General features: G+C 31.0%; 1 protein-coding gene across 1 annotated transcript; it reads right to left on the bottom strand.

The window, feature by feature from the left end:
- Nucleotides 1-1461: 1461 nt before the first annotated feature.
- Nucleotides 1462-4771, bottom strand: LOC105793333 (serine carboxypeptidase 1). The gene is made up of 8 exons (XM_012622254.2): nt 4414-4771; nt 3774-3878; nt 3418-3692; nt 2995-3249; nt 2359-2465; nt 2158-2250; nt 1985-2090; nt 1462-1707 (listed from the first exon to the last, which is right to left on the bottom strand). The coding sequence occupies exons 1-8, from the start codon at nt 4769-4771 to the stop codon at nt 1567-1569; spliced, it is 1440 nt and encodes a 479-aa protein (XP_012477708.2). The 3' UTR covers nt 1462-1566.
- Between the last annotated feature and the right edge of the window lie 12709 nt (nt 4772-17480).

A 17480-nucleotide genomic window follows, 5' to 3' on the forward strand; every position in this document is an offset into this window, starting at 1 on the left:
AATTCTCGCCTAATTTATAGCCTCATTAAACTTGCTCATGAAGCGAAATCGTGTCCACGGTAGCGATTTGACACTATTTGCTCGAAGCGTCAAAAAAATTATTTCCTACATGACCAATCAGAGCGAAATCGCGTCCACGAGTAGCGATTTCACAATTCTTCTCATATAGCATCCCGGTATCGCGATTTTATACTATTTCCTCGAAAACGTCAAAAAATTATTTCTCACATGACCACTGTAGCGAAATCGCGTCCACGAGGCCACTATTTCACAATTTCTTCTTAAATAGCATCCTAGTAGAAGCGATTTCCCACTATTTAACCAAAACGTCAACTCGAAAAAAAATTTTCCTGGACCCCTAACTCCTAAAAAGCCTGCACCCTAAACCCTAAAAGCCATAAAACCGGGCATAAAATCGGGGTCAAAATCGCGTTCCGATACGCGCTAAGTGGCGGAGGAGGCGTCACGTCGGTAGCGACTGGCGGCGTGGAAGGAAATCGCGCCTCAAGGAGCAATTTCCTTCCACGTCGCAGGTCGCTACCGACGTGGACGCTTTTTCTCTCTAATCCCCGACATCGCTCGGCGTGGCGCGATTTTGGGGGAAATAGCCCAGTCCGGTAAATAATTAAAAAACCGGCCTATTTCGGTAATTTTATAAAAAAATTGGCTTTTTTTTGTAAATCCCTCCAATTTCTATCCTTATACTCCACTTAAATTTAAGATTTAATCATTATACTTTAATTTTTGGTATAAATTAGTACCTCAATATGTATAATGCCATTAGATAATCTAAATACTTTATTTTGATTAAAATACTAACATTAATTTTAAAAATTCTTAACACGGTTGAAATTCTTTATAAAATTCAATTCAGATCTATTATAATGTCATTTTCTATTACATAATTACCAAATGGATTCCTTTTTCTAATTTTAGGATGTCATTCCAATAAATTTTAAATAAAATTTAATTGCATCTAAATTTTAAATCTGAATTTTTTATATTTTATTTTGCTTGATCTAAGATTGGTTAAAGATACTTGTTTCATTAGGTTTAAATTCTAATTTGATGGTAATATTTTCTACTTTTTGAATTGCATGGATGGTTAAAATGTGTGCTAGAAATTAAAGTAATTTATAATGTTTTGTTGTTTAAATTTATTTTGGATGCATTATTAAGTTCTTCGTTTGGTTGTTCACTAATTATTTGCTATTTGTTAAATTCTTTTGAACAATTATAATTATTGTTATGTGGCACATAAAATTGAACATTTGTTATAATTTGATATATATATTTATAATTCAATTATTTTTAAAATATAAACCATTTAATCATAATTTAATTAGTATAAGTATAGGCATAAAAGAAATGACAACAGAAAACACACATTTAAATCAAACCCTTTTAATCTTTTTAAGATAAATCGAATTTCAAAATAAACAATACACATAAGCTCACCATTCGAACAATATATTTGTCTCATGTACCTTTATTATTATTATTATTATTATTATTTGAAATAGAAAATCATTAGCTCAATCATCTATTGATGTTGCTTTGAAATGATCATGCCGGAGGTAAAGCTCCTTGAAGGAAAGATGAAATCATGGTAAGAGCACGAGCTGGTTGGTAGCTTGGAACTAAATGGCCTGCGTCTCTCACTGTCACCAATGTCAGCCCTTCATATTCCTCCACATATCCTCCAACCTGCTTGTTTTCATTCAACAATTTCAGGCAAAATGGTTATAACTCGAAACGTATACTTATGTAAAAGAAAATCCATAACAAGTGTTAAGTTGAATGTCATATTTGCATCTAAGAAGGTAGTTGATTTGAGGTATGATAACTTAGTATTAATTGATCAGGTAAAGTCAGCCTAACACTGATTCATAATAGAATATGACTTTATTTTAAAGAAAATAAATTAAGTATCAAATGTTATAGAGAGAGGCATAAAATGGTAATATTTAAGTTTTGTTTTTACCTCGTCGTTGGTGGACCATGGACGCCAAGCAGCCTTGACAGGAAGCTTGAGTTTCTGTATAGCATACCTGGTTGAGGTAATTGGGACTACTGAATCTACGTCACCACTGCAAGTTGTAGGAGAGAAGTTATAAATGTCCAAATATGCTAAATAAAAGTAAGCTGAGCTTTTACCTATATAACCAAATTTGAAGACCACTTGTCATCAGATTCTTGATGATAGGTAAGATAGTGGCTGGACTATCAATCCAACTATCAATTGAGTCGCTGAGTGATATAACATTATAAAACATATTAAAATAAATACTAACAAAAAACAAACTTAATAATCTTAATTTAGAAGCCGCGACAAAAGAGCAGGATCATAGATATAACCTGCATAGATCCCATGTTGAAACCTTAGCATGGAGAGCTGTTTGGACCTCTGCTCTATTCAGATAAGACGACATATAGTAGGTTGAACATGGATCGAAATTGTTTACCTGAAATGAGAATCATATTACCATGTTATTACAAATTTATCTAAACATTTCTTGAAAATTATTTCAATATAAATATTTTTGCCATGGTTGCAACTTTTGCTTCTTATTATACTTGTCTAATTACATTAGGCGTTAACCTTGATCATATTAAAAACTACTTAGAAGAATAATCAGTGATTCAAGCCAACTGTTAATGTTATCACTTTTAAGAGGTGGCACTCAACAATTATACTATTCAGATTGGAACGATTTTGTAAATTCTTTTATGTATTTTGAGAATTAATGGAATGGTCATATAGTACTCTAAGATAAATAAACAACTAAAGCAACATAATTCAATAGGTAAGAGTTCGAAAATCGATCTTGCAATCCCTTTTTCTTTCTTCTTGAAAAAAAAATTCAAACAACAAAATATTTATTGTGTTTAATACTAACCTAAATGAATGGATGATGAGAAAAATGAATTTCAAATTTCAAAATCCAATTATCTAACTAGGAGCCATTAATGTAACAAAGTAAGATGACTTACCGAATCATATGAGTTTTTTATTGATGAAGAATCTTGCTGACAAAGTGGGGCATAAATGTTATATCCATCAATATCACCAGGCTCATTATAGGCTTTGATTACGAAGTCACCGCACTCTTTTGGATCTTTATCATTAAAATAGTGGCAATAGGTGTGGATTCCTTTGTTAGTTTCATCTGAATTCAAAGCATGTGTCCATAAATAGTCAAATTGGCCCCAATAGCCTGTATGGTCGTCAATCCAACCATTCCCAACCTAAAAATTTTGCCATCGATAAGAAAAGTTAGGTCAAAATCATTACATTTGTATACTTATTTAATATGGACATGATTAATATAGTCAAATGCAAATCATAAACGTATATTAAAAATAATTGAAAATGAGAATTTCATGTAATAATAATGATTTCGTATTTTAACATACTGCTATGCCTTTAAGATTAATTAAGGTTTGATTTGCTTTCTTGTTGTTGAGAAAAATGGTGTAAGCAAGCTGAGGCACATAGTGACCAGCGTAACTCTCTCCGGTAATGTAGAAATCTCGAGTTTTATACTGAGGGAACCTCTCGAGCCAGTTGATAAGAAAGGTATAGGCATCTCTTGCAGTGCTCTTGTCACCTGTATGTTGGTAATCTGAGGAAGTATTCGAATAGGAAAAGCCTACTCCAGCTGGTGATTCCAAGAAGATTACATTCGCCACTGTCAAAGTTCAACCAAAATGTAGTTAATTTCTACTATTAACAATGTAAATGTAGATTATAGTAAAGGAAGAAATAAGACCATTGTTCCATGCAAAATTGTTACGGAATAGTGTTTCGCCATCATTGTTTACTCTAAAAGGGCCTAATTCCGTCATTGCTCCGATTAATGAGGAACATCCTGGTCCTGAAAATGCCAAAAATGAAACCAAAGATGATGATTAATTAACAAGTTGTTTAGTTTAATAGAAGTTGTTAAAGTTAGGACCATACTTTCAAAGTGTATGTTAGATAAAAATACCATATTTTTATATTTATATTTTGTCTCCTTTATTAAAAATAACATTATCTCTTCACTTATAAAATAAATTTGTCTATGAATTGGTTCATGGATGCAGTTTGAATTGTTCAAGCCTCTTTTTGGCTTAGTCTAATTCAGAATGTCGACTTGAATCCATTATCACCTTATAATTAAAAATTAAAAAAATTAATATTTATAAATTCTTATAATTAAAAATAAAAAAAAGTAATTAATAAATCGATATCAAATTGTTCTTATCCAAGTCGATCTAAATTAAGCAATGCTAGCTCGACCTTTGGAACCGGATGAAAAATTAAAGAATTTTCTTGTGATTGAAACATTAAAAGTAAAATGAAAATATGAAGAACGATTAGAGCATACACAATGACTCATAACGATTGATAATTGACAATAACCATACCTCCATTGAGCCATAAAACCAATGGATTTGTGGAAGAGTTGTTGGGGGACTCGGCAAAATAGTAGAAAAGTGCTCTTCCAGCCTTAGAATCAACAGTCACATATCCTGAATAATGGTTGAAATCAACAACATTAGGTTGACCAGGCAATGCACCGATTTTGTCAGCCTCCATGGATCCATCTTGAGGCTGAATATAATTAGGATAATTCCCAGTTTTCTCATTTAACCATGCCCAAGAATGCACCGTCGGAGATGGTTTCTTTGACAATCTGGACTTAAGAAAGTCACCAAGGACTTCTGCCTCATTGGCTTCTCCATATATTATGAGATGCCCCAAAAGGCACATGGAGAGTAGCATCCATGTACATGCCACCCCTTTCATTTTTTTCCTTCTTCTTTTATTTGACTTAACTCTTGTTGGTGAAATCTGTAAGAAATTCATAGCTCTATTTATAGTTTAGAGGGTGTCAATACCAAGGCAGCTACATTTATTTTGGTGATTGTTAATGTAATTATTATTTCACATATATACATATATATGCCATGAACAAAGTTGATAGATTGTGGTATATCCTTCTTTTAATAAATAAAATATTTTTTATTCTATATATAAAGAGAATTTTCATAGTATTATTCTATGATGGTGGAATTATAATTTATCATCTATAGGAGCTTTGTTCATGAGTTTAACCTGAAGTCTTTTCAATCATTTTAACCCAACCTAATCCAATAATCATTTTGTCTAATAATTTAATATTAAAATTATTTTATAAATATTATATATACTATTATTTAAATTATTTATTATATAAAATAATAGAACATTAAAAGTGTTTTATCTTAATTAAGTTTAATGAATTCAAATTTATAGATCTTTGTGGAATGTCCGTCTCTTGAACCAGATATTCTTGTAAGCCCTAATTTTTGTACAATTACAAAAATTATATTAATAATGATTGGGCTTTAATCATGGATGTTAGGTGAGAGGGTATGAGTTTTTTTTACCTTAACCAGTAGTTGATGGTTTTATTTTCATATTGAGTATGGAATAGCTTTAAAACTCATTATCAATGTCTATTGTCTTAATGGACTTATAGAATGCGAAGAATTAATTACTGTGCTCGCTTCTAGGGGAAACATAAAAAGAGATGTTGTTTTGATTGTAAGCTGTAATACTTTACTATGAATTGTGAACAAAACTGCCATTTGCATGGTAATCATCATGTTCGTCAAATCCGGTCGATCTCCTTTTGTTGTTTGCCTTAATAGTATCTACAATTCTCCACTTTGTTCAACCCAATTTGCTGTATTTTGTTTCTTGCTTTGGGGGCATCGGTTTTTTCTTTATGTTAATTCTGTAATTCAACTTACCTAATTGAATTAATGGTTTATGTTTACAAAAACTTATTTATGTTTATAAATCTTGCCCTAAATAGCTTTAATAGCAAAAATTAATTTCAAAATTTTAAAATTTAAAGTTAAATCTCATTATGGATGAATTTATTGGTATACATATACTTTGAGTAGGTACCTAAAGGGTTATTAGTATATGTTTAATGGGATTCATGTACTCATTTGATACATCATACTATTCATCCTCTCTTATTTATTTATGTAATTCATGTATTATACGGTACATTGAATAATTGATTCAATCAAAATTTCATGTGAAGGAGTATATTGTTGCTTACTAGATTTTGTTACATTGACAATGCGAGTGAAAGAAAAATATAATATTAAATTCATATTTATAAAAAGTTAATAGTTGATGTATAGGTGAAATGATTAAATATTTTTAGGTTTAGACATTGCATTTTTCGTTGTTTTATTTTAACATTTCATATAAAAATAGTAAAACACAAAACACCATTATTTTAATAATATTTTTTATTACTAAAATTTCTTAATTGAATTATTGTAAGAAGCCAAATGTTTTACATTAGAATAACTTAAATTAAATTATTAATATTTTAAAAGAACTAAAATGCAAAAAAAAATGTATTTAATTAAAGGAAACTAAATGATTAAATTTAAGATAAGCTAAATTAACAAATTGAAAATCCCAAGAGTAGAGGTATTAAGCCTAAAATGATTGCATATAATTGCATAAAAGGAATGAGAACATTAAAACTCATTTAAATCAAACCTTTTAATCTTTTAACTTCAATAAAATTTCAAAGTAAGCAATACACATCAGCTCTTCACTCAAATTCATTACTGCACATTGCATTAAAGGATTTATACTATTATTTAAGTTATTTATTATATAAAATAATAGAATATTAAAAGCATTTTATCTTTATAGTTAACCTTAAATAATTTATTATTAAATAATAATTCAAGTTTATTTGACTCAAATTTATGGATCTTTGTAGAATATTCATCACTTGAATTAGTATTATTGTAAGTTGTAATTTTTTTGTACAATTACAAGAATTATATTAATAATGATTGTGACTTTAACCATGAAGATTATAAGGGTCTCATCTATCTTAACTAATGATCGAGGGTTCGATCCTCGCCTTTAAAACTCATGACCAGCGTCAATTTTTCTTAAGAACACTATCCCAACATAAAAAAATTTTATTTTTATAATGACGAGTTTGAATGAGTATTTTTAAGAAATCATAATCAATATTTTCAACATCATTTTATTGTTACGTGGCTTGAATTTTAAATTCGAAAAGTAGAGGATTAAATTCTTGAAAATAAAAGTAAGGAGACTAAATTCCAAATATGTAAGTGTGTAGAGACTTAGAGAATATTTTAACCTTCAATTTTTACTCTCTTATTTAACACGAATAAATAATCAACCCAACACAAAACATGAACTAAAAACCATACTATCAATAAGTATATAAAAGTTATTTTATATTTTAAAAATATCACTCCTTTTGTTTTCATTTTGTTTTATCCCAAATTTCTTTAATAAAAAATAAAAGATTTAAAAGAAAAAGAAGAAGCTTACAATCCTTTTCTTTCTTTTACAATAAAGCATATTAATGTAGTCTAATGATAAATTTAGCTTTTAGCATTTATATATTCAATTTGGTCTTTATTTTTCTTTCTTGAGCTAAATTTGGTCATTAATATTTCAAATAGAGTTAAAACACTTTTTGTAATGACCCAATTTTTAGTGGTGTCGAAAAAGGGGGTTTCAAGACTGAAACCTCGTCTCCGTAAATCGAGCCCATAAATATTTATGGAGTTATTGTATAAGTAAATTGAATTTTGAATAGATAATTTTTGTCGAATTAATGATTAATTAAGATTCAATGACTAAATTGTGAAGTCTAATCACTATAAATTTTTAATTGAAAAATTAAATTACAATTAACCAAATGTTTAAAATAGCAATTAGACCATACTAATATATATGCTAGTGGACGGTTGATTAAATGGCTTTTAACTTAATTAATTTAAAGTTTATTTACTAATATATACATATATTAAAGATAGTGGAAGAAAAAGATGAATGCTATCATCATCTTCTTCTTAAACACTGAAACAAGAAGAAAGAAAACCTAAAGAAATTTGAAGTTTTCAACCCTAATTTGGTAAGTGCAATTTAGTCATTTTCTTGTAATTTTTATAGATTTGAGGTCATGGGAGCTTGATTTAGCTAGTCCATGTACCAATTTGCAAAACTTTTAAAGTTTTAGGAAGTTTCCATTGTTGAGTTCTTGAATTTTTAGCTGTTAAGTAGATAGATTTTAAGCTTAGATGTGAAAAAGGACTAAATTGTAAAGCTTAATTGATAATTTTGTACATTAGGGACCAAACTAAATAAAATGTAAAATTGGCTGTAAAAATAAGAAATAGGAGGTCCCTAATCAGTAATAGTGAAATCGGGATTCAATTTGAATCTTTAATTTAGAAGTTATGTTAGTCTCGGTTTTAGGGACTAAATTGAATAAATTAATTTTTTTATAAATTGATAATTGATTATGAATTGGATGATTATTGATAGTACTATATGTTTTATGTTAATCCGTAGCAAACATCGACTCAGATTCGTCGAGAGGGAAAGGAAAATCCAAAGTCGTTGACTGGAACTGCTCATGGGTCGGACCACCCAACCTGTCCCAAAGGCTTACCCGAAAAGTGGAAAGGTTTGGGTAAAAACACAGGCCTAAAATATGGGCTTTAGAAAAAATAAGACCTATTTAGAAAATAGGTCTGGCCTAAGGTCTTTTCGGCCCGACCCAAATATGTAAAAAAAAACTGCAATTTTTTGTTTCTGTTTTTTACTCTCTTTTTTTTTTCTATTTTCTTGTTGTTTTTTCACTATTATGTTGCTACTATTTTGTTGTTATTGTATAACTCTTGTTTTATTGTTAATTTTATTATTATTTTAGAGGCATTTGCTTGTTAAATTGCACATATCTTAGTGTTATTTAAGTATACATATTTTTTAAAAATTTATTTTCAATTTATTGGGAAACATTTATTTTAATGTTTTTAGTATTTTGATGTATTATATTTTAAAAGAAATTTTATATAAAAAATAATATAAAAAATTAATTTGGGTCGAGCCCGGGTTTTAACATTTTTATATGGGTCGAGCTTGGGTAAAATTTTAGGCCCATTTTTCAAGTCGGGTTGGGCCCATGCCTATCAAACGGGCCTAAAATTTTGGTTGGGCCCGACCTGACCCATGAGCACCTCTATCGTTGACGATTAGCTTGAAATTTATGATTTGTATTTCTATGATTCAAGACCCATTTAATTGTTGCATTTTCATATTTTACATCATACATCATTGAGGTAAGTCAGTGATGACTATTTAAGCTGATTTGGTATATTTGAGATTACTTATCGAGTTAAGGACTAAGTTGAATAAAATAAAAATTTATGAATTTGATTGGTAATAGATATTTGGTATGAAATTGAATTGAAACATGTAGTGATATATGATAAATTAATAGTTTGATGATAAAGTGATAATAAAAGAACGTGATTTGATCTATATGTAATGAAACGGAAATTGGTTACCTTATTAGTTGTTCGGACTGTGTCGGATATAGTTGGCATGCAATAGGGTCAGAGTACTGAGTAAAACCATCATTGTCGGGAAATCCATGGTGGTAGACATTATGCTTGAGTCATCGTTTCCGGGCAACCCGAGATAACAAATTAATTAAGTTGAGATAAACATTGTTGTCGGGCAACTCGGGGTGATAGGCCTGTATATCCGTACCGAGTCTGTGTATAGTTAATAGGGTTAAAAATAAATGAATTGTTGAAATGATTGTGGAATGAAATGAAATGGAAATGTGAAATATGATGCCGTATGAATTGAGTTGAAAATAAGCCCAAGGGCTACTTGAATAAGACCAAGCTATAGACTCAGAATTGTTGATACGATACTTGAAATTGGGCATATGTGAATAAGTAAAGTATACTAAAGGATTGTAATCATATTTTTTATATGTTTGATAAGCTTAGTTACCATGGTGATAATTAGAATTGTGAATGAAAATTGTGAATGGAATTGAATAACTAGCATGAATATACATTTGATTAGGTGATTAAGATAGGAGTAAGCATGATTTATTGGAATTTGATGTAATTAATGAAAATAGTACGAAATTTGATTTTGAATGGAATTAAATTAAATTATGTGCATTGCATAATTATGTTTATGTTAACTCGTATCATAGGATTTACCATTGAGTGTGTTGCTCAACATACGGTTTGTTTTCTCTGCGCTGGTGTAACGCCTCAAAACCCGGCCTAGAAGTTTGGACCGAATCTTGAAGGTTACATTGATCACCGAAGTGATCGTAGGAAAATTTTACAAAACAACCCGAAAAAAATTACAGTATTTAGGTTACGTAAAAATTCTCAGTTATCAAAACTCGATATTCCAAAATACATTTGTTCAAACCAAATAACGTCTATTTGCATTTAACACAAAATTTCATACCACAGTATTTAAAATAGAACTTACAGTCCAAAATTATTTACATAAAACTCAGATTTATAGAAAATACTTTATTAACCAGTTTAAAAAAAATGTGACGCTTCTGAAACCTCCAGCATGCCGAGTCCGAGCTACAAAAAACGGAAGTGTACCTGAAAAGGGAAACGCTAAGGAGGGGTGAGCTACACGAGCTCAGTGTGAGTTCGATACGAGACTAATAACAGATTTACGAAACTCACTTCAATAGCGAAACAGACTTAGAGATATACACAGAGTCAGAAAGTAAACTTGGAACCAATGTCCCAACAAAACGAAACAACTCAAGCACACCAAGACACAAACACTCAGTCACAAGTGTTATTCAATCAGACAGAAAATAGTCAGATAATCTTACACCCAGAACATTCAAACAGATGCGTATGAATGCAGTCAGGTAATAAAAACCCACCTATCCAGCCAAAACACCTCTCCATCCCCCAATCACACCCTAAAAGAGTTGTTTAAGCTCATCCAACGAAACACACCACATAGGACCTCGAAAAGCTCATTCAACCCTACACACCATATATGTGGACTAAGCCACTCAGATATTAATACGCAGCAGGGCTGGCGTATATGTAGTACAGTGCAATGCGATAATCCGCTATATATACATGTTGTAGTTAAAACTGCCATATCAAATAATGGTACGTAGTAAAGCTGACATACGTGCGGTACAATGCGGCAAATCGCTGTACGAATAAGTTGCAGAAAAACTGCCAGATCATATCAGAATCATTCTTCCTTCTCTTCGTAACCAACCCCAAAATTTCTTTATGCAAGTGCATGTATGCTTACACCCTCACAGAAACAATGAACACATCGACAGACAGTCAGACAGAAATAGATATGCACACACATCCAGCTAACCGGGTTCAGGATCAGACATCTCACATAACAGTCACAAATAACACATAAGCTGAAGCCCAGATCAGAGTCTTAACTACCCTCACTAAAGCCTAACTAAGGGCCGGAACACACACATTTTCAGATAAAAAGCATACACAGAACTAAAGTTGATGACTTAGGACCACACGGCCGTGTGCTCTGGCCGTGTGGAAATGCCTAGACCAAGTAGAGGTCAACACACCCGTGTGGGGGATCACCACTCCCGTATAGGAGGAGGCACATGCCCGTGTGGGCCAGGGACATGGCTATGTGAACATGCCATGTAACTCTCTGTCCATTTGTGCTAAAATAGAGGACAGGGTAGACACGGCCGTGTGAGGGTCTCACACGCCCATGTGGGATCCCTAAATCCCCAAATTAGTCATACGACCGTGTGGCACCAAATCACTAAATCCCTGATTCCCAAACACACACGCCCGTGTGCCCAGGGGACACGACTGTGCGAAAATCGATAAAAATCCCTAAATCAACCACCCGACCGTGTGGCCAGGCCGTGTGACACCAAATTTTATCGAAAACCCTAATTCCTAACTGTACACGGCCGTATGAACCGCCTGTGTGGGGGCACATGCCCGTGTGGCCACTTGTGTGGTCACGAAACCACCCTCAAATAGTTTGAAAATTGAGTTTTTCGGTCACTAAATCGACCCTCAATCGATATTACCGAACATCGATAACCAATTTCCAAAAGGCACATAGATTGCCGCATTCCACCAAAGTCAAACTTACAATTCACAAGTAAAATTAAAAAGTTTTGAAACCCATACCTAATTTGTAATCAGAGACGTCCAAATCCCAACTCGATGACCAAGAAAGCGAAGCTCTTCGAAAACCACAACACCATCCTTTTCAAAAAAGAAAAGAAGAATAAACAAAAAGAAAACAAAAGAAAAAGCAAGAGGAGAACGTCCAAAAGAAAATAAAAATAATCATAATAATAAACACTCAGTAAAGAATATAGTTACCTAAACCTTTAAAACAAAATAAAAATGGTCTCTCAAAACACTCTTAAAGACTTAAACCCGGGACCCAAAGGAACACTAACACACTACCAACCACCAGACCAGTAGGCTCGTTCTATCCTTAAACGCGCAACTAAACACAATAGCACAACTTACTCACTGACCCTAACCACAAACCTTAGAACCTCTAGCCTAGAATTCGGGGTGTTATAGTTGGTTAGGTTCAATTCAAAATTCACGAGTATCAATTTCAGCATCCAATATTTTATCCCAGACTCAGAAATGTTTGTTCGCTTTTTGTTTTTGTTGTTAGCTGGCATGTACCTAATAGGCTGAATCTTATTGAATTAAGTGTTTTAAAAGCGTTATATGTTTGTTATTTATATATATGTGCAACTTAGATTTGCCAGTTTGATTAGGGTATGATACATGAAATGGTAATATGATTATAATGTGATGAATGTGTATATGTTTCCATCTAATATGTCATGAAATTAGGTAAGTTGATAAGAATGATTGGATGATTGGAATTATTTGATGCTTAAAAAGTGATATTTCTGTGAATAGAAAGTGTTATGACTTATTATGGAACTTATAGGTACTGTTTATTTGGTCAAAATAAGGTAAAAGTTTGATTATGCATTGATGCATTTAAAATTACAGGTTTTACACTTAGAAATTGCAGAAACAATATGTGACGTCGCAACGTAAAACACATGTTGTCACGATGAGGGTTGAAGTCCAGGCCATGGCACAACGAGGAACCCCGTCGTCATGACGAAACTAAGTCAGTATGTCACGTCGCAGGGAGGAACTCTCTTACATCGAGATGTCTACCTTGTAATTTAAAATTTTCACAATTTAGTCCTGATTCGATTACGAGATAACATTAAAGCGTTTGTAAGCTTATACAAAACTAGAGAATATTTATTTATCATATTTTTTTGTTTATAATGCTTGTATTTGAATGCTAAAAGGCTTAAATTGTGTTTATTTTGATCATAGTTGCTCCGACCACAAATGCGGCATAGTGTAGCTCGGACTCGATGATCGAGTCAGGTGTAGGGTGTTACACTTTTTTTTATCGGTAATGCTAACTAAAACATTTTTTTAATAATGTTGGCATGGCAACCTGTGGCAATCTACATGAACTTCATATTGACTCGATATTATTTGTCTTATATGTTACGTCAACAAATAATTTTAAAAATTATAAAATATTTAAAAGTATAAAAAATTCAAAAAGAAATTATAATAAAATTCAACAAATAGCATGAATTGCACTATGGTTGTTTGAATTGGATTAGACCAATTGGTTGAATTGGTTGGAACAAGAACTGGCTAAGGTACCAGTCCATAGAGAGGCATTAGGGAGGTTGACCTGTGAACTGATACAAACCGATTGAACCAAGCTAAAAAATTGGTTGAACTAGTTGAACCGTGTTTTTTTAATGAATTTTTATCGATTTTTAATCAAACCTTATGAATCGATTTTACCGTTGGCCTGATCGATTCGACTACTGGTCTAGTTCTAAAAACTTTGAATTACACGTAGATTGTCATGTTTAAAATTTTAACCTTTTGATAAGTATCTTTGTTAAAAAAAATAACAATTCGACTCTTTTTAAAAGGTTAGTGGTCAAATTTAAATGAATAAAGGCCAAATTGACAAAAAAAAATATTGAAAAATTATATAGAGTTTAAATATCTTAAGACTCTCTTCTTGCAAATATATTTAAACTATACAGTTAGATTTGGAGGAGCTCAACCATAAATAGAGGCCTTCCACTCATTTGTAATCATTTCATTAATAGTTATTGAATATATTTGAGAGCACTTATTTAAACACCTTGTGTGCATTGCTTTCTTGTATGTTTTTTAGTTCTTTCGTTGCTTCTTATTTTTGAGTTTACTTCCGCTTTATTTCGATGCCTTAGAAAATTTTCTTTGCGAATTCTCACTTTCGAGAGCAAAACTGACTTAGGCATATTTGAAGCTAAAGAATAACCTAAAACCGTGCGATTTGCGAGACTAAAGTTCTAACCCCATAACACTAATCTAATGAAAAATAACTTGTGTAAGTTCAAGTTGAAGTTCAATTTGCTAATGCAGTCAAGGGTTTTAATCCTCAATACAACACCATCTTCAATTGAAAATTTAATGAAGAGAAATTTGATGGTTGTGAAAAATTAATTTTGATTGATTTGTTGTAATTTATTAATCGAGTTTTAATTCAATTTTAAAATTATCAAAATACATTATTTTTACAAAATAATAAATATTATTTTGAGAGTAGTTTTGTCATTTCATGCAAAATCTAAAATAAATACTTGTGCATGATAAAATTCAAACCCAATATATTATGATTTTTATCATTTCCACATTACCATTTTAACTAAAGTCATATTTAGTTATTATATCATCATTTTTAAAAAATTGTTACATAAACTTTTTACCCACATTGTAGGTGTGCCGTAATCTTGCATATATGAAGTTAATAGGTGAAAGTACCATGGAGGACATTGTATTAGGAGTTAGATTGCATTTTGTCTTCTCTATTAAAAAAATGGACAAATTAGTCCTTGTATATTAGATCAAATATTAAACCAGTTATTTTATTAAAAGTTCCATCCACTTCTACTATTAATTGATGACATGGTTGATGGACCAACCAAATAGTGACACATGACTTGCCACATACACCTTAAGTTAATGTGGCATTTTGCCACATCATCAAATATTTAAAAAATAGAAAAATCTTAAAAATAAATAAAATTTGTCCGGTTTCATTCTAGACATGATTTTTTTAAATAATTATAAAGAATATGAAAAAAACATTTAAAATTATAACAGCACGTTTGGTTCGCTGTATTGGATTAGAGGTGTAATGGAATAGAGGTGTAATGGAAAAGCTGTGTAATAGCAAATCAACTGTTTTGTTGAATGTAATGGAATAGAGGCGTAATAGTAATCCTGTGTTTGGTTGAGTGTAATAGAGGTGTAATAGCATAATGAAAAAACTAAAATGACTAGAATACCCTTAGCGAAATTTGTTTTGGTAAATGATTATTGTTATTGTTATTTAAATTTTAATAAGATTATTATTATCAATAATAAATAATTTAATCATATTTAAACATAATTATTATTAAATATATTTTAATTAAAATATATAATTTAATAAAATTCTTAATAATCAATATTCTTATATGAATTTACTCAAATCATAATATATGATACTATAAAATATAAATTAACATAATTATTATTAAATATATTATAATTAAAATATCATGAATTTAATAAAATTCTTAATAATTAATATTCTTATATGAATTTACTCAAATCATAATATATGATACTATAAAAGATAATTTGAAATAATTAATATTAAATATATTTTAATTAAAATATATGACTTAATAAAATTTAAAATAATTATAACTAATAAATTATCTTATATGAATTTGTATAATTTAAAATAATTATTATTACATATAATTTAATAATAATATATAATTTCATAAAATTCTTCATAATAAATTTTCTTATATGAATTTATACAATTTAAAATAATTAATATTAAATATAATTTAATAATGATATATAATTTCATAAAATTCTTAATAATAAAATATTCTTATATGAATTCATATAAGATAATTTATAATTGCTCTTTGAGGACACTTTTGTGGTTTAATCTTAGTTTTGCATGTTAATAGATGGAATAGCTTGAACTAATGGTGTTATATAAATCTGTTGGATATTTGCGCACCACAGGATAATGCCCAACCCTTGCAATCAATTGAAGGTGATGAAAAGCAAGAAGATACATCCGTAATGGTGGTAATGATGAGCGGATGGCTTCAAGAAGAAGATCTTTGAAAAGGCAAAGTCAAAATCGCCACAAGCGAGCAAAATGAGAAGTATGCAGATAGAAGGCATCTTGAACACAAAGATGAAAAGAGCTGAGAATAAGAGAAGGAAAAAAGCCAAAAATAAATTAACCTCATGGGATGAAGCTATGGATGATGATGATGATAATCATGACTTTGGTGTGGATTATGTTAAGGGAAAGGAGCAAAACTAGTGGAGGAGTTCCAATGTCAGGTGTTGAAGTTGATGAGTGATGAGAACTAGACATACCTAGAAAATTTTATGCAGACACTGAAGGTGTTGGATCCATGCAGGATCAGAAATTTTGTTTAATCGATGTAATTCCTTTCAATGCTGTCACTTGTTAAAATGTTATTTAATGAATGCTTACATACTTTTAAGAACACGAACGTATAAACACGAAAGTTATTTTTTTGTTGAATATAAAGGGAGCGAAATAGATTCAAACAAAAGGATAATGGGGATTAAACACCTGGATATTATATTTATTTGGTAATTGTATCGGATGAAAAGTGTGAAATACAAATAGAGATACTTGGCACTATTCCTTTTAGTATCGTGCCCGAGGTCCGTATTAGCAGCAGCAGGTTGGGGGATTATAGGAGGATGGGGTTGTAGAAACTCCGTTATTGGCGTTGAGGGAAGCTTTAGCTGCAGACCCCATTGTTTGATGCTTTCCTTGCCCATAGATGTACTTAGGGAAGTAGACTTTGGAATTAGCCTTTGTGCCTCCAATTCCTCGCGTGCCGCTTGCTCTTTGGCTCTTTTTGCTCTTTCCAATACCTCTTCCTGTGTGCATGAATTAAAGGGGATGTCATATTTTAATAAATCATCAAAATGGAGTAGTAAAATGCAGCAAATTTGCAGATGAACGATTTCAATTCCAACAAAAGAAGAAAAGATCCTGATGGCCAATTTGTTATTGCATTTACTCGAAAATAATGGTACATCCCTATGTAAACCGACAAAGGTCAGTTTCAAAAATGCTGTAGTAGATGTAAAGTTGAATTCTAGCTTGAGCCTCCAATAACTAACTAGAAATGGAATTCAGATAATACAACTTGCTAGAATTTAAGTTGGTGTGAAACTATGGCCATGCAGTTCATGATGAGGTTAAGAGAGAGGGTTGGTTACTGGAAATGCCATTGATACAGTATATTTGAAAACACTGAACGCCATAATTTTCCTCAAAAGAAAGAAAAGGGTCTCTTACATTAGCTCTTCCTATTGTAAATGAAGCAAAAATAATACCAGCATCAAAAGAAGGCATTTAAAACAAATGATGACTGCAATTTCGTAAGGCTCCCAAGAACATATGTCAAGAAAAGAAAAGA

Source organism: Gossypium raimondii, chromosome 7 (assembly GCF_025698545.1).
Source record: "Gossypium raimondii isolate GPD5lz chromosome 7, ASM2569854v1, whole genome shotgun sequence".
NCBI classification, from domain to species: domain Eukaryota; kingdom Viridiplantae; phylum Streptophyta; class Magnoliopsida; order Malvales; family Malvaceae; genus Gossypium; species Gossypium raimondii.